General features: G+C 43.8%; 1 protein-coding gene across 5 annotated transcripts in view; it reads right to left on the reverse strand.

The window, feature by feature from the left end:
- Window positions 1-23,622, reverse strand: part of LOC144104344 (uncharacterized) — an 81,426-nt gene that overhangs the window by 54,849 nt on the left and 2,955 nt on the right. For 4 of the 5 annotated variants that reach the window (XM_077637288.1, XM_077637289.1, XM_077637286.1 and 1 more), the window contains exons 2-10: window positions 19,912-20,160; window positions 17,628-17,738; window positions 14,669-14,824; window positions 9,884-10,054; window positions 9,315-9,476; window positions 7,422-7,553; window positions 4,984-5,109; window positions 4,697-4,822; window positions 1,687-1,803 (exon numbers count right to left, since the gene is read on the reverse strand). In XM_077637288.1, coding sequence (XP_077493414.1) covers window positions 1,687-1,803; window positions 4,697-4,822; window positions 4,984-5,109; window positions 7,422-7,553; window positions 9,315-9,476; window positions 9,884-10,054; window positions 14,669-14,824; window positions 17,628-17,738; window positions 19,912-20,136 — 1,326 coding nt within the window. In that variant the 5' untranslated portion in view covers window positions 20,137-20,160. The remainder of the gene's footprint in view (window positions 1-1,686; window positions 1,804-4,696; window positions 4,823-4,983; window positions 5,110-7,421; window positions 7,554-9,314; window positions 9,477-9,883; window positions 10,055-14,668; window positions 14,825-17,627; window positions 17,739-19,911; window positions 20,161-23,622) is intronic. The other variant, XM_077637290.1, reaches the window with a different exon arrangement.

Genomic DNA, 23,622 nt, shown 5'->3' on the forward strand with positions numbered 1-23,622 from the left:
AGTTAGGCCAAATGCGAACTTGGTACTCTAGCACTGTATGGCCATTGTTTCGCATTGAATTGGAACACTAAATGTATCCAAGCTTTTATCTTCTTAGCAACCATAATCTATGAATAATAGTATTCGAAGAATATTCCAAGAAGAATAATTCTAAGACGTAGCAGCCATGCTCTAAGAAAAATAAGAACGTTCCATTCCTTGGTACCTATCCATATATGTGCGGCACACCGAATTTCGTAAAATTAGGTTTAAATTGGTATGTTCATTGGGAAGGCTGTGAAGACCAAATTTATCCGTGCAGCTGTAGCATCATCTTAAATGGTTGATATTGAAAACATCAAATTTATTTATAGGCACAGCTGCCGGTATGATGAAAGCTATTTTAGAGGACTGTCTAGTAAAAGGTCGATACGATGGCGTCTGAGTAAAACAAAAAAAATCAGTTCATTGTGGTGTGATGTACATAGCAGGGAATTTAAGTTAGTGAAGATGATAATGACCGCGCAGCATTTTCTCAGTATATGTCGGAATTTTTGTCTGACATACGCAGCTGTCTATGTGAAGCCTACAGTTAAGCGCAGACGTCTATATTCTGCGTTTATCTGCCAACCATTTTGAAATGAAGCAGGAAATGTTGAACTCAAGGATACATTCCACTCCACTCAAATACATAATACTTTTGGGAACATACCTCATTATCAGCTGAATACCTGACATGATACGATATATGACCCCTTCGAGGAGAATGTGGCAAACTGACGACTCCGGGATTTAATCGTGACGCAGCTCGGTGACAACTACTAGAGCCGCATGTGTGCAGTGGTTTGCTGCGCTCTAAGCTCAATTATAGGCATTTGATGCCTACAATTTCGCTTTCGCTCGGCAACACGGGCACCCCTTTGTACACCGCATTGTTCCTCCCTGCGTTCATTTACTTGAAGGTTTCGATTGGACTCTGATCGGTGTTATACGATGCGATGCAAGCCCGGGGCTTTGAAAGCGGCTTCTATAATTTTGATTTCGACTACTCTGTTGATACAAAAATAGCGTAACAAGCAGCAAAAACTGAACAGGTCATTCCACTGACCAATATCGTTTTTTTGTAACATACCGCTTGTGGTGCACATAGCATTGGAGAATTCTCGCGAAGCTCTGCAGTGTGAATACATTATACCAATACGCCCTGACCAGATGAGTCGCTCCTTCCAGCGACAAGTAATTCTGGCCCGCCAAAGGTGCCTCTGAGCTGATCACAACACCAGCTAAACAAACAATGCACCTCGCACTTCAGTTTTCTCCGCGCCTGCTCCCAGAGTAGAACCACCCCGACCATCTGTCTTCTGTACTGAAGATTCAGGATCTACCATAAAAGCACTGTCAAGGAAACTGAGATGGAAAGAAAGTCAGTTGCATATCCGAAGGGTTTTTGAACTAAGCTATCGCGCAATTCGTGAAAAAACAAAACACTCTTCAAATTCTATCGCCGTTACGCAATGCGCATAAAAGTTATGAGCTACGAGTTTGTAATAATCTTCAAAGTCACCAGGAAAGCCAAGTAACAAGCGGCACTGATATTGATGAATGGCACAGTCAAGATTAGCAGACTTTGGAAGTGACTAGATGTGCTGCGAAGCTCCTCAGGAAAATATACCGTTCTAATACATACACGGCGTAGTAACTTCTCACCTCGACATCGTCACGTTGCCTGTCGGACTCTCCTGGCTGGTATACCGAAGGGTCCTCCTGTGCTGATTCTGACACATAATTAGTGATGACAGGTATCGCATAGTCTTGAGGGGTTGTCTACGACCAAAGAAGCAATAAACAAAATTTTGAGTGTTGTCTCGCAAGTAACCACACGCTACAAACTCTGGAGCTACGCCTCTAGCGTGACTGAAACGAGTGCAAAATGTTTTATAGTTTATGAAAAAATAAGCAGAGACATGACTGGAAAAAGGACGAAAATATGAGACATGGCGAAGTATTTCAAAAACATGAGGGCCACAATTTGCTTCGCTTGTTTGGCATGGAGACATACATAAATGTACCAGGCTCTCTACTTGTAGTTGCGTACACCGGCTCTTACAAGAACCTTTAGGCTCCCCATCATTTTGCGTCGTGCCCTGACTGCAGGCCAGAACTCGCTGCGCGCTCTGCGCCCTTCTAAGGCGCACGCCTTACTTGCCCCCCCCTCCCCATATTAAGCAAAAATCTCAGCTTCTGTGTGTGCGTGCGTGCGTGTGTGCGTGTGTGTGCGTGTGCTACGCGTGCGTGCGTGTGTGTGAGCGCGTGCGCGCGTGCGCGGTGACACTCGATGGAACCAATAAAAGGTGGTGACACGCATAAATATCCCCAAGCTCCCGGCATTTAGTTGCGTACAACGACTCCTACAAAGATGCACCGCCCCTCTGATGGCGCCGTTCCCGCAGGCCACAAATCACGCCTCGTTCAGCGCCCTTCAGTGAAGAAGTTTGCAGTAGTCCTCGCAGCGCGTGCAGAGGAAAAAAGATGTTTGAAATGCGACACTGTCGGGGCTGGTTGTTCCTCGCCTTAGCGCCGACAGGGTTGGCGTCCCGGCATCGAACATTCAACTAAAACCGTACGCCACCAAACTCGCCGCACTTACTTAACACCTTCCAACGAAACGCTGCCATCCGCGTCTCGCTTTTCTTCGTGTCTCTATTGCCACATCTCGACCACCCGGCGCAGACTTCTTGTGGAGGGACAATTGCGGACCTACAATACACGCGCTTTCTAGGAAACGCAAACCCTAATGAAGGAAGTTGCAAACTCCGAAAAGTGCAACATCAAAGTGTGCAGTAATTCTTGAAGAAAATATCCTATAATCATCCTTTTCCCCACCACAAGGCGTGCATCTGAACTGAGGAGCGACAGTTTTGTAATTAAGAATTATGTTACCGCCAGGCCCCACAGTCACTGCAGAGCGTATTAACATACGCCTGCATGCCTATGTTTTAATGCCAGGAAGCAAATAGTAGCACTGAGATCGTAGGACCGGAGAGGCAAAATTGGCAGACGATAGGGGTGGCGAGATATGCGCCGAAATTTGAGGCAACTATGCCGTTGTGGTGTTGACGCGACCTTAACTACTTTTGTGACTCGAAATTAAGCAACCGCTGCAAATACAAGGAGAATATATCTAGCTTAGCTTTCAAATTAAGAGCCCCAGAAAAGATTTAATATGTAAAGAGGATACCACAAACACCGATGGTACAACTCCATTAAAGTGCTAAAGATAAATTTATAAAGGATATCTATCGACAAGTCATACGAACGTGTTTAATTTTTGCATACTGGAGTTAGTAGCGAGGGATAACATTATACTTGAAAAAAGTGTGCACCCGTGAATAATGTGCGCAGCTGGCGCTAGTAAAACGGTGAAACTCGAGATGACAGGGGATATTTCACATGCTAAAGCGCCTGCCGAGAATGGCTGAATGGAAATTATTAAAAAAGCTCACCAATTGATGCACTATAACGACAGTGCAGTTTTATGGATGCAACGGAACTGAATAAAAAAGCCCGCAAATTGATGCAGTATGAAGACAGTGCAGTTTTTTAGGAAAAAGAAGTAAATTAGGCAACTTTCTTGAATACCGAAACAAGTGCGCACAATGCTTCTGAGATAACATTGAATCAGCACCGTTCTCACTTCCTGTTGTAGATCAGTTAACTCTCGTGCTACCATCTACGTGCCGTCCTATTGTTTTCTCAGTTGGTACAGGGTCTGCCCCGGAAAGGTGTGGTTCAGTTTTAGAGCCCCGGACCAGGACAACTTTTTCTTCAACTACGAAGGTTCTGTGAAATGCCTATAGCTTTTCTTTGTAGCCTAATGGCTGCGGTTGGGTGGACGAGTGATTACTCCCTCATGACAAGTGTACTCCACTTTGGGTGATTTTTCTTAAATATTGGACAAACTATGCTTACTTTCCCACAGCTGTGACCCGCTCTAAGCGGGAAGGTAATCATTTCCTCTATAATTATTAGCTTCTTTTCTTACGGCAGATTCGGACATGCTTAAAACCACGCACATGACATTCGAGGTTATCTAAATAATTTCTACTACTGAGGTGTGTTCAGCGCAACAGCAGCAGAAAGAATGTGCAGTGTACTGGCAGGAGGCAAAGTTGTGTTTACCACAAGCTAATGCGGTGCGGAGAGCATTGCTTTTGTTATATCGTTCAAAATTTTTTTTTTCCGAAAAGGCGCATCATGAATCAGAACGAGCTAAATATGAAGTACATACATAAAAGTCACCTTGTCTGCTTTCTCGGACGTTGGCATTGCTGGTATGGGGAGAGAGATAATTTCCTCTAACTTAAGTTTGACTGTTATAAATCACTTTCGCTTTGTAAAGCAAAAAAGTCTTCTAATTCATTAAAACCTCCTGTTGGAAGAGTTTGTAGTTAATCTAGATGTAGAGCGGTTTGTAGCGCAAAGTGAAGAAGAAGCCTGTGTGTGTGTGTGTGCGTGTGCGTGTGCGTGTGTGTGTGTGTGCGTGTGCGTGTGCGTGTGTGCGTGCGTGCGTGCGTGCGTGTGTGTGTGTGTGTGTGCGCGTGCGTGCGTGCGTGCGTGCGTGCGCGTGCGTGTGTGTCACCTCGCACCGTTCCTTGTGTTTTTGCGCTGCAAAAACCTCTACGTCAAAAGCCTTCTAAAGAGTTGTGAGTATTCTCACCTGGCAATAATCGTGCAGCCCTCCAGTGTTCTCGGATTGTTGTGGCCAGTATGCAGAAGCGCTTTCTTCCGCTACGCCTGACTGAAGACGAGGACAGATGGTCGTAGGAGAAACAAGAGCAGGTGTCTAAGAGAAAAGAAGCAAACCGGATTCTTTTGTAAGCTGCCAGCAATTATCCATACGAGTGCGTGCGCGTGCGTGTGTGTCACCTCGCACCGTTCCTTGTGTTTTTGCGCTGTAAAAACCTCTACGTGAAAAGTCTTCTAAAGAGTTGTGAGCATTCTCACCTGGCAATAATCGTGCAGCCCTCCAGTGTTTTCGGATTGTTGTGGCCAGTATGCAGAAGCGCTTTCTTCCGCTACGCCTGACTGAAGACGAGGATAGATGGTCGTAGGAGAAACAAGAGCAGGTGTCTAAGAGAAAAGAAGCAAACCGGATTCTTTTGTAAGCTTCCAGCAATTATCCATACGAGCTATGAGTTTTGGATCTACGCCACGAAAGAGATTGAAAGCAATGTGTAGTTTCTTCAATGCTTTGCCTGAAAATAACGCAACACATATGGCTGAAGAGCAAGTTAAATATGAAAGATAGAAAAGTGTGCCAAAAACTACAGGGAATATTTGCAACATTCGAATCTGTGCAAAAACGCGGATTTGTGCTAGGGAGAAGACGATGAGCGGGTTGTGCCGCCGGAAGTAGCAGATGGATGTTGATGAAACGATGCTCTGCAATGCACAGCGCGACAGCGTGGTGTACTTTAACGCCAGGCATCTTCGATTGCTGTGTTTGTGGGCCAAGTAGCGCTGGTGGCCATGGTTTAGTCCGCCTGCATGTCCGGCAGGTAGTTCCCCGTTTCATGTTTTTCGGTGACAATACACACCCAATAGTCTGTGCATTCTTCAAAATCAATATAGTTCACGTTGTACCAAACCTCATTGTGTCTTCTAATGCTTCTGATCGGCCGTGTTTTTGGGGCTCCATACATGAGGTTTATTTGGCTTTTCGTTTCACGCTTGCTCGCTTCTCTCCCGTGTTCCTGTTTTCAGTATCGAGGAAGCGGTTGTACAAGGATTTAATTTGTACGCTCTTCCCTCTGCCCATATAACACTTTGTATATTTTGGTTCACTGGGACGACACCACACACTCAAAAAAGCACGTAAAATGCCCCTTTCGCCATGTACCAAGACATTTTTATACGCTACATAGCGTGACATTGCATGTTAAAAGATGATTACGAAAAAATGGCTTTTTTTGGGTCCAAGGTAATTTGTTGCATCGATTTCAAAGTTGCGATACTCTTTTGGGATATCTAACAACGGACATTGAAAAAAAGACTTTATTTGACACCGCACTCAGTGCGATCTCTTACTGCACTGCCAATTGTTGATGAACCCTTACACATGCTCTTTCAGACTGGACTACACAGCCTATGGAAAACGCGTATGTTCGACCGACTTTGTAAATTTGCGGTTTCTTCTAAAGAACACTTCCACAGTATGATTATTCATCTAACGGAATTGTACGCCCAGACCGGGTTTGAAACAGAGTGGCAGCCACCCCTAGTGCTGCGCACTTCATTGCCCTTTATCTAGGGCATCGTTGCTTAGGTGTGTCGTATTTTGATATAGTAGTCGTGTGCCCCATGCAGCGTTTATTTTCGTGCTTGGTTTAGGTACGTGTCGTATTATGCTCTGTGCTCATTTGCGATTGTTTTTTTCTTTGCTCATAATTCATGTACATAAAACGTTGCTTCATTGTAATAAATCAGTGTTGAAAAAAAAACGCCGATAGCCTAATGGCCTCGCGCAGCAGCCGTTGAAGCTGATCTGTTCGCTCCACCGCGAGTTCGACTCCCATTCGTAGATATTAATGCAAGTTTACTTTCTGACCACTTTTATCTATACGGACATACATCGGCAATACAAAATTTTGCTGGCTCTGAACCACCGGATTAGTGCTCTCGCACTAAAACCTGAGTGGGAAAAACAAACATGATTTTCGTCATGGGCCTACACTAAAATGTAGAAAGTTCTGTGTTAACACTCGCCCATGCCGGCTCTTACTAAGCTATCATGCTTATCGCCTTGATGGACACGATAAGAGGCAACAGCGCAGACTGATGGGCAAGTTGGTATCACATGATAAGGCTAAAACAGCGCTGTGTCTCGTCTCTTCTTGTCTTGTACTTGTGCAGGTGCGCTGTTTAACTGTATTATAGCAAGAGTAAGAGGCGTACAGCGTTTATTGTATGTATGGTATCGCAAATAACAAGATAACTCAGGGCCTTCTCGGTAGCAGTGCTTTTAAATCTACTTAATCACTCACGTTCTGTTCACACGCATTGAGCCTTGAGCACTCGACTAGAGTAGATGATCTATAATTATTGGAAAAACGTCACAAATTGCTGTTCAATACATTTCGCTCCAGTAAGCGAGCAGCAGGTAAGAATTAATCTCAGATATTATGAATTATATGCCATGAATCGCATGAACAGCGCATGTCATTTCTTATCATGAAAATCTGCGATGTCGACAATAAGGATTCACTGCTGAGGCCCAGACCGTAACATTGGTGCTTCCTAGACAAGCAAAGAAATGGTTTAGTAAAACTTCCTCCGGTCCTCGTCATTTTGTGCAGTTTCTAACCATCCCTGACAGAGAAAGCCATGGCAGACAGTGAGAAGGGCGAAGCACAGTAAGCCAGAAAGGTTGAATGATTTGTCACCTGTGTCTCGCCATGAAACGTTGAAGGCTTTGACGGTGAAAAACTGTTGAACTTCTCAGCCTCTTCATGCGTTCCCACTGGTGGGACTTGTGCTGGGCCAAGCTTCGGAACAAGATCCGTTGTCTTTGTTGTCTGACAGATAAATATTTAAGTTATAACATTTATAACCGCCATCTTGCCAGTTGACTGATTCATGCGCTGCTCCCAACCTCTGTTGAACTAGACGGTTGAAGAGCATCCAAATTGACTTGCTGCTCTCGTTAAACACAGCTAACTGCAGTTCATTTCAGCTTACGGTCAACTGAAATGCTGTCGAAAACAGACGTATAACAAGAGTATACGTCGCTGCATGTAAATGTATATTCCTGTGGAACTCTCTACGCAAGTCCATTCCCTTCGTGCATTCATCCATCAAGTGATGAATGTTTTGCATAAATGTGCATTCGGGTAAAGAAATTAAACCGGTAAACGTCTTTCGTATGCAATAGGATTGTACGTATTATCACACCACAGGGAATTCTAGCCATTTTGGATTCGTATAATCGCGCGAAACAAGTTTTCTTCACTCCTGAAGTCGTAGAGGACCCGCACACAGTGCGTGAAAAAAATATAAAAAAAAAAACAAAACAATAACTAGCAACCGTAAAATATAGCATTCAGGGGAACGATTATGTATGCTTTGAATATTGATTTCTACGTTTGCTCAGATTTAAAAACATAATAACAAGCAGTGAGGACTGAGATGCTAACAAAAGATAACTGAACAGCTGCTAACAGATAGGAAGTGTATTCTGTCGAAAATTTTCACGTCTTCAACACTACCAAAGGTCGCAGCCCGTTATTGGAGTATTAGATTATTGAATACAATCACAGCCTGATTTAGCAAGCGCTATGCATTATTGGTATCGGGTCATATTGGTAGCGATCCTGCGGGATTCACATTCAAGTGTCCTTGCCCATATGATTTCCGCGTGATACTCATGTCCCTTAGACTTTAGAAAGCGGGATGCGTGGGTTATTTTTTATTTTAAAACAGTTCAGTTATTTAAAACCTTAGTTTAAGAAGTTTAGTTAAATATAGTTTTCGTTTTTAGATTTTCAGTTTTAATATTTCTTGAAAATGGGCTGAAAATGCAAGAAATTATGTAAGGAATGCATTCTTATAACCGACATTTCAACACTCAGTTTTAAAGAAATCGAATCTATTTTATCAGAAATAGGGGGTAAGCAGATATGTTTACATTACAGAACTGATTAGCAAGTCAGTGCTAATTTTGTTGGAAAAGGTGATGCCATTAGAGTTCCCTCTGTTCTGGCTACAGAACTGATTTAAGTTTGACAGCACTGGTAAGTTCCAAAGATAAACTGTGGGCACATAAACCGAAGAAATGCACAATTGTCGCTTCCCTGTCGATAGATGTCTTTAGACCCAAGCACGGTCGTGGGAGGACACAGCTTGCACTAGTAGGTATCACATTCTGTGAAAAATAAGAACTTAGTGATCAAAAATGGGCAAATTACTTTTGAATGCTGAAGTCACCTTAACATATTTACGCGACATGGCATGACCTTCTCAAATGGTCTTCATTTTTCTGAGTATTGCACAACTCGGCTCGCAGACCAGCCTAGTATTCTCCGCTTGAACCAAATAAAAAATCACAATGGGGTCACCTGAAAACTACCCTATAAAATAAATTATTTTTGCTATCTAAGGGAACTGCATGAATACTTTGCTTTTCAGTCAATATAATAGTACGTCCCGCCTATACACGTAACTACGCTTGAGCGCCGACTCTTAGAAACTTTATATTACCAATACCCAATTTCCAAGAACAAAATCAGTACCAGCTCATTGACATGTGGCACATATGATGTGAAGATAGTTTTTCTTACCTCCGATGTATGTTCATCTTTCCATGTGGAATTCACTGGCGTTGCACTACTGTTCCTTATACAAACGTCCAAATGCATGTTCATATTTTTATTCTTCACCTTCCTGTTGCAAACTATGCATATCGTAGTCTTGTTTCCGTCGTTGGTGTTCATAACGTCAGGCTGTAATGAACGTTAAACTGAGGATGAAGGTTTCGAACCTAACTACGTACCAGGGCCTAGGGTGTAGAAACAGCACTGCACATGTATAAGCCTTATTTCGAGCATTCAGTGCCCCCGACCTTTGGAGATAGCCGTTCAAGCTTGAGTCCCCGAATTTCTCTGAAGAGTTAAGTATGGAAAAAGTTTCCGCCCCTTCAAACGGTGTTTTGTTTTCATGTTCAAGAGAATATTTAAAAATGCAAGAACGAAGCGCTCCATAACTGCACTGAAAAGTTAATAAAACATTTTGCTGCCTACTGGATCCCATAAATTCAGGCTATACTGAGTACACCGTGAGACCATCTCATTTTTGATCAGGTGGACAAAGCTCGGCTAATGCTAAAGGACATCGTAAATTGCAATATTACCGATTTGGTGTCAGGAGCTTTGAACCTCTGACTTTTGTTCTCTTGAACACTACGCTGGGCATAATTTTGAGAAGGCACCATCAGGGCTGAGGGAGAATCTCCTGGGCACTTCAATACTTCACTGCCTCCACGGATGGCCGAAGGGTTTTCATTGCACACTCTTTCGTGGTCCTGAAAATCAAGAGAATAAAAGCTCATGTGAACAATATTGCACACAACAGTCATTCTACAAGGTAATACCACAATGACGGTGATTGAAGCAGTCATATTTACAATGTCAATATAAAAGTGGTACCGGCTGTGACAGTTTTTCCTGCAAAATACATACAAAGTTTACACGAACAAGTCTACGTATTCTGCATAGTACAAACGGTCACCACATTTTGACGCCTCAAAGATACTATGTGGTTAAGAATGCCGAAATTAATACAGCTTACATGTAAAACAAAACCAAGAAAAGAATAGCGCGTCTATCTCACGATCACGTCATCGGCTTGCTCGTATTACTTAAGAAACCCCATAGTGATGCCGCAAAACACTCGTAATCGAATCTTTATTGGGCGCTTTCACAAAATTTTTACCCAGTAATTTCAGACTCCAAAGCATTCAAGGAATATGACACGGGAATGTAAGGAGTTATAAGTTATGTTGCATTATTGGCCCCTCTGGCGCGGGCACTATGAGAGATTTAGTAGTGGAAGCTATCAAAACAATTTCTACCACCTTATAGGTTTCAGTCTTGTCTGACATCTCACTACACGAGGCTGTTGCTCTAAGTATAAAAAGCAAGGAAGAGACAGGACGCAATCAGGACAGAGTCCTGTTTCTCCCGCACTGCCTCTTTTCGCTATGTTCCAACTACACCAAAGCCGCATCTTAAATATTTTAAACCATGCCTACCGATGACATTGGCTCCCTTCGTTTGGACTCGTGCACTAAGGCATGTTTCAAGTATTAAGCCTGTGGATCCGTATAGCTACTTGCGTTTCTTAACATTAGTAAACCCTAATGAACCCGGTCATACTTCATTTACTCTATCTCATCGCTAAAAAAATAATTTCACATCTCTCTCTGTGCCTTGTTCTCGGTATACCTATAATGATAGATGAAGTTGTGTGCCAAAACCTCACCACCCTCCAAAAATATATAAGCGTTTAGATATCTTCGAGTGCTAGAGGCACTAGCACATGCTGACTGTGTTCCTTGTGCACGCAAGTCACAGCACCATGCTACGATTATACGTCTACCATTTCTTCCCCTAATACATATAAATATACCTCTTGTGGTCTGTAATCAAACAGTAACTGCCTATCCCCACGTCCCTCAAGACCTTTGTGCAAACATAGCTAGAATGATACGGTAGCTTGCTGGTCGAAAGACACAACTAGTGCGAGAAAAGTTCAAAGGCATCCTTCTTCAATTCTTATTTTTGGGGGGAAGGAGTGGAGCCGAGGGAAGGAAACGAGGAAGGGGTATGGAGGGTGTCACGATTTTTTGCCTCTCTTGATTAAGAAAAAGCAGAGCAGAGGTGCAACTGATACACGTGCACAGCCGGCTGCCACTGTGTGTCCGGTATGGTGTCATTCCTCTCCGGTTTATTCAACCACGACTCCAAGCTTCCAAAATAACCCATGATAATCTTAAGTGGTGCCAGCGAAAGAGTGAGGCGCGATGAACCATGGACAAGAGATAATTTTAATGGTCGCTGGCCTAGCACGAGCGCTCTGTCCCGCGCCACTGTCGGCTTCGTCTCCTTCGTCACATTACCCGGGGCCACCGAACGATCGTCCCTATCGACAGTCTACCATTACCAAACAAACGTTCTTACTGAGCGCCTTAACCGCACCATGATGTACATTTCTGTATATGTATATCTCAGACCACCATGGTGTCTTGGACGTCCCTATCGTCCCGATCGTGAACGAAAGACACCGACGAAGAGGCGCACGTAACGCTTGAGGCTTGGGAGGAAAGTCCAACAGAAAATGACAATGTGACAAAGTGCCGGCCGCCACGATGAAAGTGACAACCGAAGGAGTCTTGGTATAGGAAGCTTCCGGGCCGGACGCAGCCAGGGGAAAACGTCCGAGGCCCTTGGACGCGCCGAACGGCGAGTGCAGGGAAAGGTGCCTTCACATGTGAACGGCGTATCGGGTCGGAGGGTTCGGTAGTTCGGGCCATTGCGTCGGTTCAGTTCGTCGTGTCGGGTGGTCGGGCGGGGGAGCAACGGCGAGGTTGTTTCGGGTCTGGCAGGCTGGGACAAACCGGGCGACGCGGACCAGGACCCGCAGCCGACGAAAGGACGCAGACACAGGGCTCGGAAGCACGATGACCGGGAGTATGAGATTTGGGTATTACCCCGCAAGCCCCACCAAATGTTACGTGGTCGCCAGCCGAAAAATCATGCGCGATGAACAATAGATAAGAGAATATTGTATTGGCCACTAGGCCTTGCGCTTGCAAGAATACACATTTACTGTACCCTTGTAACCTACCCTTGCAACCTACATTTACTGTTGTCTAGAAGTCCGGCCAGATGCACCAAGACGCTACCTGTTTGTGCCAACATCCTGTCGATCCTGATTCCCACATCCGTAATACCGACGATTGGGTTTTGTCCGTATCGGACTTTCTACACATCGGCAACGCGCAGCGCCGTGATCCTTCTGTGAGCCCCATAATGGACCACTTCCGCAGCGGCCCTTCCAATCCTGCGCAATGCATGTTCGTGCCACATTACGATAATCTGCATCACGATACGCAACGTGCACCCAGATGGCGCCGACCACTTGCTGGTCGTCCTGACCCAGCTCCGCTCCACAGTACTTGCCCAACTTCATTACACTCCTACCGCAGGGGACATCGGCGTGTCGCGCCCGTGCGACAGCGTGCGCAGGCGGTTCTTCTGGCCTGGCCTTTACCGCTTTGTCGGCGCCTACGTTGCTCCTTGCGGTCAATGTCAGAACCTGAAAACACCACCGCTTCCGCATAGTGGCCAGCTTCAGCCCATCGACATTCCAACCCATTTGTCCGTGTTGGTCTCGACCTGCTTGGGCCTTTTCTCACATGAACTTGCTGGAAGAAGTGGATTGCCATAAAGACCGATTACACTACCCGGTACGCAATAACGCGCGCTCTCCCGACCAGCTGTGTCTCCCATGTCGCCGAGTTTCTTCTCTATGACGTCGTCTTTCTTCATGGCACTCCTCGTCAACTGCTTACGGATCGAAACCCCTCTGCGCTGATGCTTCACCCGTCGTAAGTTCGCGACAGGCTACCATTACCAAACAAACGTACTTCTGAGCGCCTTAACCGCACCATGATGGACATTCTGTATAGGTATGTCTCAGACCATCATGGTGTCTTAGACGTCAGTTTAGCTTTCGTGACGACTGCCTGCAATTCCTCACGCCATGATACTAAACAATACTCCTCCTTCCACCTGCTCTTTGTCCGCGATCTGCTGCCATCCTTTGCCACCCTTTGACAGCTTACTTCCTCATGACCCCTCTACCAGCAGTTACGCTTGTTATGCAACTGCCCGTACTGACACTGCAATACAAATAACTCCGGATCGTATCGATGCTCCTGAGACCGTTCAAAAACATCGTTACGCCCTTTATCACTATTACGCCCACTAGCTTCCTGGCTCCCTCGTACTCTTCTGGCTCCCTGCGCGCAGTGTGGGCCTGATGAGCAGGTGCTGCCTCGTTACGTGGGTCCTTACCGCGGCTTGAGGCAACTGAGCATTGTGACCTATTTAATCACGCCTCTGCACTGCATCTCTACTCCCGCTGCTCCATTCACACAGCTCGCGCACGTCGCTCATCTTAAGCCCTAAAATTCGAACCCATAGCCTTAGGGCGCCCAGGTACTGTGCTTCGTTCCACGGGGCGGAAGGGGGTAGTGTTATGGTACAGAGTCGCCAGGTGAAGAGGACGTGGTTCTTTCGCTGTGCTGTTGACAACAACGAGGACGCTAAAGCTAGTGCTTGGGTAACTTGGTTTTTTTTGCGCTTTCTGACCGCGTCCTGTCGCGCCTGATGCTGAGCTAGCCTCCGTAATATTATTAGAACAACACGACTGCTGCCTAATGTTCCTCACGCCACATACACATTGATATATGGGATAAAGTTCAATTAACTCCACCTAAATTTTACACCAACTCAATCCCGCATCTCCACGAAATGTTACGTGCGACCAGCCGAAGAATGCAGCGCGATGAACGATGTACAATAGACGATTTTAATATCCGCTGGCCTACCACGAGCGTGCCGTCCCGCGCCACTGCCATCTTCGTCTCATTCGTAACAATACCTATAAGGATTTTGGAAATATAGGAACATGCCTTCAATGTCATCAAGGAGCATAAGTCCTGGAATCCGCAAACATAACAAAGTTTTAAAAAAAATCACACTAAAATGTTCACGGGACCGAAATTCCCGAGGCAGTTACTAGGGCACCTCTCCCACCTTCATATCACTCTCCAATCCGGTCATTTGCCCCGGTGAATACCACAAGGCTGAGGTTAGATGGCGGGAAGAAGAAGTAGCATACTTAGATAAAAACTCCTTCAATTTTTAAAGCTCATTCTGCTTTAACGGGAGACAACAGTCACTCACGACAGGCGGTATATTACAAGAGAGAACGGAGAAAAGGCCTCAAAAGAAAATTTAGGGAGAAACAAGTTGTGAGATTTCATAAGGAACCGAATATCCCGTCACAAATCTTTATGACTTCATGTTTTGCTCTGCATGTTCAGTGTAGTGACTGTGCAGCTGCTTACCTCAAGCTTCCATCGAGGCACTGCAACCACGCAGTAACGGCACTGCAGTATCTGTTGAGGACAGTTCTTGGCGTGATCTCCCCACTCTTTTCCTTTCACATCGTCACCGCAGGTGAGGCAGGAAATTTTCGTTTCTTCGCATTCCAAGTAGTGTTCCTGTAATAAAAAGCATATCGATGCTGTGTTCTCGATAGCGGCTTTTTTGGGGAGGAAAATAAAAAGGCAGAGAAATGCTTCATGTCGCAGAAAGCTCGGAAAGAATATATATTAGACTACACTTAATCATAAAAATTACCAAAACCATCCTTGCTCCTTGCCTATCTCAATCCTCGATTATGCTTTGCAGCTCCTTGCTTGAGTTACTTATAAAGGCACAATTATCACCACATATTAGATTACTAAGACATTCTCCGTGAAAATTTATCCCCAGCTCTTTCGAATCAAGTTACTTCAATGCATCTTATCAGCCCGCGCCGAATAACACTGCAGAGATCGTGTCACCCTGACTGTCACCCTGCCGGATTGGGATATTACATTTCGCACAATATGATACTATGGAGGACAACGATAGCTCTACAGCCACTATGGTATAACGCGTGTTTGATGGAATCCCGCCATTAATGGTTAAAAATAAGCTTTTCAGGCATAAACTACGCTTCTGCTGCATAGTAATACCAATGCTCGCGGAAATCAGCAAAACAGGAGAATTATGGTTAATAGTAAGCTGGCGACGTAATTTGTGATAGTTAACTTTTTAACTCTCAGAGACATCTGCCTGAAGTAAGAGATTTGCGGTTAGTAAACAGACTTATCAGGAGTGATAATTTCGGAAACGCGACGACACTCTTCGCATTGGCTAAACAAACGCGTGCTTTCGAACAGCACGTGCTCTCGGCACGCCTCCCAGTAGACGTTGCCCCGTGATGAATGTGGCTTAGGCGCGCTCTGGCCCTCTCACTCCTTAACACACTGCTCCAGGCCATAGGAAAGACCACGTGACACGTGCGCCATAGGCGACGTAAAAACCTGTCCGTTGGATTGAGGCAAAGACGAGTGATTTTCAAAAACGCGCGCCTCTAGTATCTTACTCCGGCAATTTAAATAATCTGCCAAAACACCGCACCTGCCTTTATCTTGCCAGATTGAGCTTACCTTGCTCATCATTAAAACATACCACTGCGCTTTTACTTGACTCATTGCTGATTCCACGTTTTTATAGAACGTTTCGACTATCTCGTCATTATGACTGCATGAACGTAGGTGCGAACACATGTACAGCTTCTAGTTTCTAGCTTTAATTATGCTGAAATACAATTAACACCTCGTTAATGCTGCAGAATTCATGCATGTCATCAACTATATCATAATTCATCACGGATCCTGCACATAGCCCTCGGCTGTCCGCTAAACATGATATTCTCACAAGTGCCGCCCCTCAATTATTGTGCTTTTATGTCCTCCTAACGTCCATAAGCCTTACGACATCCCACTATATGCACGTTGGTTCATTGAACAGCACATTTGAGCCAGCCTAACTGGATAGGGTTCTACTGTTAACTTTTGCCAGGTTCAAATTCTAATGTTTGCCTGGCCCGATCCAGACATTCATAGCAACGTCCATACTTCACAAAAGATGTGACCGCAGCCTTGGTGATTTGCTCTGCAGCCCTTGGGGACACAGGGGCAGCGGTTAATTAGTGTATTCACATAAGGCATGTGGCCAAGCACTACATCAGGGTGGCCAAATTCTTTCGTGGTGACAGGGCGCGTTGCTAGCTTTGGTCTCCGGAATCGGGCTCAGTGCTGGAATTCCATCGACACTTGAACTGTATGTTTTATCCGGCAGAAATTTACTGCTGCATCGTTTTTCAGCAAAGGTCTACTACAACGCGATACACCTGCTCTATTTATATGACTACAATGCATCTTTCAATCGTTAAGGTATTCATGCGAAGTAAGGTAACAGTGATTTAAACGAAGGAGAACATCCGGGAATGCAACTTTAATTCGCGGTAACGTTAGTGCTCTGAAATAACTTGTAGAACCGTTTAGACAAAAACAATTGGCAAAAAGAAGGACAAAAGATAAACACTCAGCCGAAGGAATCCGAACCCATGCGACGGCACTGGCTGTCTTCCTATGTCTTTTCTAGTGTGTTCATGTTAAGTGTTGCCTAACTTTACTCTTCATATGCGCCCCAAAATGCAGTTCCGAATATAGACCACCCTCTGCCCCTGCAAGAGGCACGTAAAACGGCAGCGTCAATGTTAATTTTTTAATGTCGGGCCAATTTGAGTGTGCCAAAGCTTTCCGCAAACGTCACGTGGACGAAGACCAAGAAATCTTAATTTTCACCTGAGGAAATATAGCCTGCAATAAAGTACACAAGGAGAGCTTATATCTTATGAGGGCACCTGGGACACCAGACTGTTTACAGAACTATTTTGATTATACCTGTAAAACTGAACAACGTGTCTCTGAGTCAAACATAGGACACTTTAAAGCAGCTAACAAAACACGACATTTAGCTGCCTGAAACGTTGGTACGCAAAAAAATCGCTGCTAAAAAGCGTGGTGTCCCAGGGATAAAAAGCTCTCTAATCTTGCTCTAATATTATCTGAGTCAACGAACGTAATCTTGTGTATACGTGGTTGATCTAACATAGGATAATCCCCACGCGCTCTTAATGATTTCCGCTTGGTTTTTGCATGAAATTTGTGAGTCTTTAGGAAGATACCCTCACGATGTGCGTGACATCATAAGAAGTCCGTATGCGTTGTCCGAACAGTCGGTGCAAATGTCACACAACACAAATCGCCACTCATGCAAATCTCTTAACGGAATGTTTGAAAGCGTTGATGCACAATCCACGTGACCTGCTCTTATGTGCTAATGTCCCAGAGCATGTGTCAACAATCGTGCTTGAAGCTTTAATAACGAACTGAAAACATCACTGACCTCCAGGTCCTTGAGGCTAAAATACCTCTCGCAGGAGTTGTCGCCACCTTTGTTAGGGCAGTAGACTATTTGGTCCATCACTATGGTAATTATGTCAACTGCGGGCATCATCTGCGTATGGAACAGGAGTGCAGGTAATTAAATTCACATGGCGAGTAGCACATGCCCATGATGCTTCAATTTCTTTGAGCAAGAAACCAAACACATCAGTGTTTGCCACCTCTTATTTGTGCTTACTAAGAGTGGTGGCCATATCCTCAGAAGAAATTCCTACCACGGACTCGTGGGTGCTGCCTCACAGCTCAATCGCGTGCCATATTTAATATCTGCTATATACGGCCCTCATCAAACGTCTCCGTCTAATTTCTATGCATCTGTACAGGATAAAATTCAATACTTCTGTCAGGCTGCGTCAACTGGTGTTTAAGGTCCTAGGGGAGTCCGTTTTAAGGTATGGCGTCACTATTTATGGTTCGTGTGCGTCGTCAAGAATCAGTCAAATCGATAGAATACTGAGCAGAATTTCCGCTAACGTTTTGTATGGCACGTCAATGGGGGCCCTTGAAAGCACCAAACGGATGTTCGTTGCTGATATGTTCTGCATTGATGATCTATTCACGCATGTAGTAATTAGCAGAAACTATTTCTCAAATAAATTTAAACACCCTGAAAACAAGCTCAAGGTAATAAGAAAAATAAATCCGTTTAAACTTTCGAAGGTATATACTAACTACGGGAAAAGGTGCCAAATGTTCTACATCCCATTTCATTTTAACCAGCTTCCAACTGAAATGCTATCATTACAATCCCTTAAAGAGGTAAAATGTAGAATAAAGCCCTGGCTTAATATGTCAAAAGCCCTGTAAGCTTGCATTAAAAGAATGCTCTAAATACTTGAGTTTGCCATCCCATGTGAATCTAGGTTGTTTAAGTTGTTTTTGAATCTGGGTAAATAAGTGTCTTAATTTGGCAGTGTGCATTAGTCATATTGTTCTTTTTTTGCATTTAGGAATATTATGTGTCTTATTGCAATAAGCTTTGTTGTGTAGTATTTGTTTTGTTTCTACATACAGGAAACTATGTTTTTTCGTCAATACTGAGCCTGTACTTCGTTTGATTGCCGTGACCCGCCCACAAGCGCACTTGCGTTTCCGCGGGCACACTTATTTCAACTTGTAATTGTGACAAATAAATATGTATGTATGTATGTATGTATGTATGTATGTATGTATGTATGTATGTATGTATGTATGTATGTATGTATGTATGTATGTATGTATGTATGTATGTATGTATGTATGTATGTATGTATGTATGTATGTATGTATGTATGTATGTATGTATGTATGTATGTATGTATGTATGTATGTATGTATGTATGTATGTATGTATGTATGTATGTATGTATGTATGTATGTATGTATGTATGTATGTATGTATGTATGTATGTATGTATGTATGTATGTATGTATGTGTGTGTGTATGTATGTATGTATGTATGTATGTATGTATGTATGTATGTATGTATGTATGTATGTATGTATAAATTGATTCTTCTACGCCGCTCATCTAATGCACGTCCACAGATAAGCGCTACAGTCCATCTTTAGAACGTTAACAAACATTTTCTTTTAACACCACACGGTCATGCTTACTGCCTGTTATGGATATCAATCCCCAGCTACCATACGCCGGACTGTAGCCTATGCACTAGGTTACAAAATTCGGGAGAGGGGCAACAAGGAGCCATAGGCTTGCATATTTAAGACGAATGTACAACCTTGAGGTATCGTGCTTCCATGCGTAACAAAACCACTTCTGATTTCAACTATCTAGCTAGCTTCAAATAGGTTCCCATTGGGGAGATTGCAGCAATTCCCCGCTTGGCAGCGGTGGTCTATTTTTCCACACGTTGTACTCTCTCCTAAACTAAATGGCTATCTTTCCAGAGTAGCAGAACTTGATATCATCGGTGGCGCGACTTATAAAAAATTCATTCATCTGCAGAAGTTGTGTACTAGGAGGAATAAAGCCCCACGATTGCTTGCGTAACATAATTAAGCTTAATGATTCTTGCTATTCGTTATTTTGATTTCATGGTTCTCGCACTTGCCCGTGAACGTTTGAAACATGTGGCAGCGAATTCAACCTAGACAATCCGCCTTGTTTGACAAAGAAAGATGAAAAAAAATGGTATCCAAACTTGTTTCAGGCAAAAATGTTGGTGTTGGAACGCACAAGAACGCCATTCAAAAATACACGGGTAACAAGAAGGCGGCAATACCTCATCAACAGACACTTCCTTGTTTTCGTACTTGCAATGTATTTTCTTCCGGTCGCTCGATTCGAATATGCATACGCTGCAAAAAGCGTGGCACTTCGGATCCTCAAACATGTTTTTTGAAAGCATGCCGCATTTCGAGCAGAACATGCACAGCGGCAGCTCGTCGGTGAAATTGAGCTGGAGTGGTCCGCCCGGCAGGTCTCTGTACATGACCTCTTTCCTCATTTTGAAGCTTCAATGTGTCCTCCCCTGTAAACAAAAAGAAACAAGAGAAAATTTAAAACTACATCGGTTAGCAAATGTCTTAAACAACAGTTAGCGACAGTTCTATGCGACAGAACATATTTCCGCGAATTTTTTGTGGTGCGCGATTGTGTAGGGTTGAGTTTTAGAGTGTACAGCGAGGCAACATGCGTCATCGACACACGTCAAGCACAGGGTCCGTGATTTGTTTTTCTGTTAAACACTAAAGATTTTTTTGAAATTCAGAGCTTGTTCAGAATGCTCTCTTTAAATAAGCAAGCACGCATGAAACCTAAACAAGGAAATTTCCTTCCGCAGCAGGTGCGAATTGAATGAGATGTGTCCAGTGTAAAATCGGGTAAAATGTTTCCACTTAGCTTCTCAAAATTTTTACGAGACAGAAGGATGCGCTTAAACCTGAGCTCAACTCCAAATGCTTTGATTGTAGGCTTCTCGTGTTTCCAGAGTATGCAATTGAATGTGAAATGCAAATGTCCAAAGCAAAGGCGGCATGCAATTACCTGGATAAAACATTCTTGCTGACTACAGTCTAGATGACTTGAATTCCTCCACAACTGGCTGCACTAAATGTTGTTTGTTGCTCACTTCATTATCTTACGAAGCGTGCCCCCCCCCCCCCCCATATTCAGCTCCCAGTTTACTTTCTAGAAGCTTCACTCAACCTTTGCAAGATATGTTTAAGTGTTTTATTAGGCCGTTACAGGCATGTGCAGGGCATTCGTGTCTCTTCCACTTTGATTCCTTAGTGTTCGGGGACCCAGTAGAGCTGTATCTCTCGTTGCATTTCGGCTCTTGTCACATTCCGTATTATGTCCACTAATGAGGGCTCTAGTACAATTTTAGAGAGCAGCACCGTAAATGAGCTTATGAAGTTTCTGCAGATAATGCTATTTTAGATATCCTTTTTAATATTTTTGTGTCTTTAGCAACGGCGTAACATACGTCTGTATAAATTGATCAAAACAGGGGAAGATTCCCGTTTTCTGCTATTTTCCCTCTTTCAGTGCACTGTCAGTGTTAGTACAGTTTTTGAACGAACTCTATAAAATGCTAGCTAACACTATAAATGGTTCTTCTGTTCAAGTTATTCATGTCGTATATGTTCCTGTGGTGCTAGGTTTTTGAAATCATGTTAATATTAAGTGGTATAGGGAGGAAATTGCACAAAAGTAGCCGTGGATCGGGTTTCGTGGAAATGGCGTGCATTGCACTCAATATGCTTTATTCTTCAGATTTTTTCAAAGCGGAGGCAATTTGACCTTCGATAACAGCTGGCAGCACTTGCTGCTATCGCAGCCTCCAAGTTCATCCTGCTTGCGTTCACAGATGGCGAATAAAAATTTGCTAATTTAACGCGTCTTCTGTCTGTCATCCTAGTGTGCGTCTCAGCGGTCATCCCAGCCTTTTTACAATACACAGTGCTTTCATTTTGGGACTGAACATTTTATTGTTACTGGCAACATGAAACGTAATAATAAAACATGGGCATAACACCGCATTAGATGCACTGAATAAATATTTGGCATGACGTATTATTTGCTTCGCTAGTCATATCTCCACTGTGAAACAGGTTCCCCAAACATGCTTGTATTTCGTCAAAGGAATGCCAATTACCCTGCAGGGCATTCATTTTTGAAACCAACAAACGATAGATAACTCGCTCTTTCTATAGCGTAAGCCTGCAATACATCACCATGGGGAATTATGACAATTAGCGAATAAAGTATTTCACAAAGCAAAAGAGGAAGGCAAGATTCATTTGGAAAGTAGTGTAAAATAGGTTATAAATGTAGCAGGCATAATCAATCTCGCAGCAAAGTGCTTACGTTTGACTCTCTTGTATCTTGTTTTTTTCAAGCTAAGGATAAATACTGGCGCCAGCTTGTGCCTGTCACGGAATTCACTTCTGGACGTCGCTTAGTCCTGACCACATGGTAACAGTGATGACGCTATCACGTCGCACGCACGCAAGCCTTATTTTGGTTTTGTTCGCTATTTGTGTACTTCGGCATGCCGCTATGAGAATTTTCTTTATTTTGTGCCCTTTTCTCAGGTTGGCGCCCTTATGGGTAACGGCAGGATTCGTAACGGGTTCCTTTCGCTTCGAAATGTGTGTGTGTGTGTGCGCGTGTGTGTTTTAACAATACTAACGTCATACATTCCTTCTTGCAGTTTCATTCTACAAGCAAGCGATAAAGCCACCCCGCTGTGATTCTAGGGGCAGTCGCCTCTGATTGGTTACCCAAGACGACACGGGAACACTTTTCATGTCTTTCTTTCGCGGCCCCGGTTCTTCCGGCAGTAATCCCTTTGATCGCAGCCTGCAGAATAATAATAGGTTTGGTTTATGGGGTTTAACGTCCCAAAGCTACTCAGGCTATGAGAGACACCGTACTGAAGGGCTCCGGGGGTTCTTTAACCACCTGGGGTTCTTTAACGGGCACTGACATCACACAGTACACGGGCCTCTAGAATTTCGCCTCCATCGAAATTCGACCGCCGCGGCCGGGATCGAACCCGTTTCTTTTGGGCCAGCAGCCGAGCGCCGTAACCACTCTGCCACCGCGGCGGCTTACATAATAATAATAATAATAATAATAATAATAATAATAATAATAATAATAATAATAATAATAATAATAATAATAATAATAATAATAATAATAATAATAATAATAATAATAATAATAATAATAATTTATTGCTCAAAACATTTTAAAAATAAAAAAATATTTATAAAATATTTAAAAAAAACACAGTGGCCCGGTACTTGTCAATGGTCGGTTATATATTACAGCCACAGTGATGTTCCTTTGCTATTTTTGTCATTATTCTCTACTGCTGAGACGTTTCAAGTCCAACCTTTAAAAATCGCGATTTACCCGGCATGGCATCCAAACGCAAGAAAATCATGAACGAACGATAATTCAAGCCTGGTGCGACCGAAAGTTGAGCTAGTTGGCCGTGGCTCTCTGGCAAGCCCTCGTAAGTCTGGAGATTGCTTTTTTCTGATTTATTATTTTGGTTTTGTTTATGGGGTTTAACGTCCCAAAGCGACTCAGGCTATGAGGGACGTCGAAGTGAAGGGCTCCGGAAATTGAGACCACCTGGAGTTCTTTAACGCGCACTGACATCGCACAGTACAAGAGCCTCTCGAATTTCGCCTCCATCGCAATTTGACCGCCGTGGCCGGGATCGAACCCGCGTCTTTCGGGTCAGCAGCTGAGAGCCATAACCACTGAGCCACCGCGGCGGCTAATTTATTATTTTTATGCCGTGGGTGCGCTCATAGTAAACCCTGTTTAGACCAATGGTAAATATTCAAATATAAATCGCCATATCTCATCGCGCTCTTTTTACGTATTAAAAACATTATACTTCGATAGTATACTCGTGGACAACATTTTCTAGCAATGCAGCAGATGCAAGACAGGAAAGGGGTGCAGA

Source organism: Amblyomma americanum, chromosome 9 (assembly GCF_052857255.1).
Source record: "Amblyomma americanum isolate KBUSLIRL-KWMA chromosome 9, ASM5285725v1, whole genome shotgun sequence".
NCBI classification, from domain to species: domain Eukaryota; kingdom Metazoa; phylum Arthropoda; class Arachnida; order Ixodida; family Ixodidae; genus Amblyomma; species Amblyomma americanum.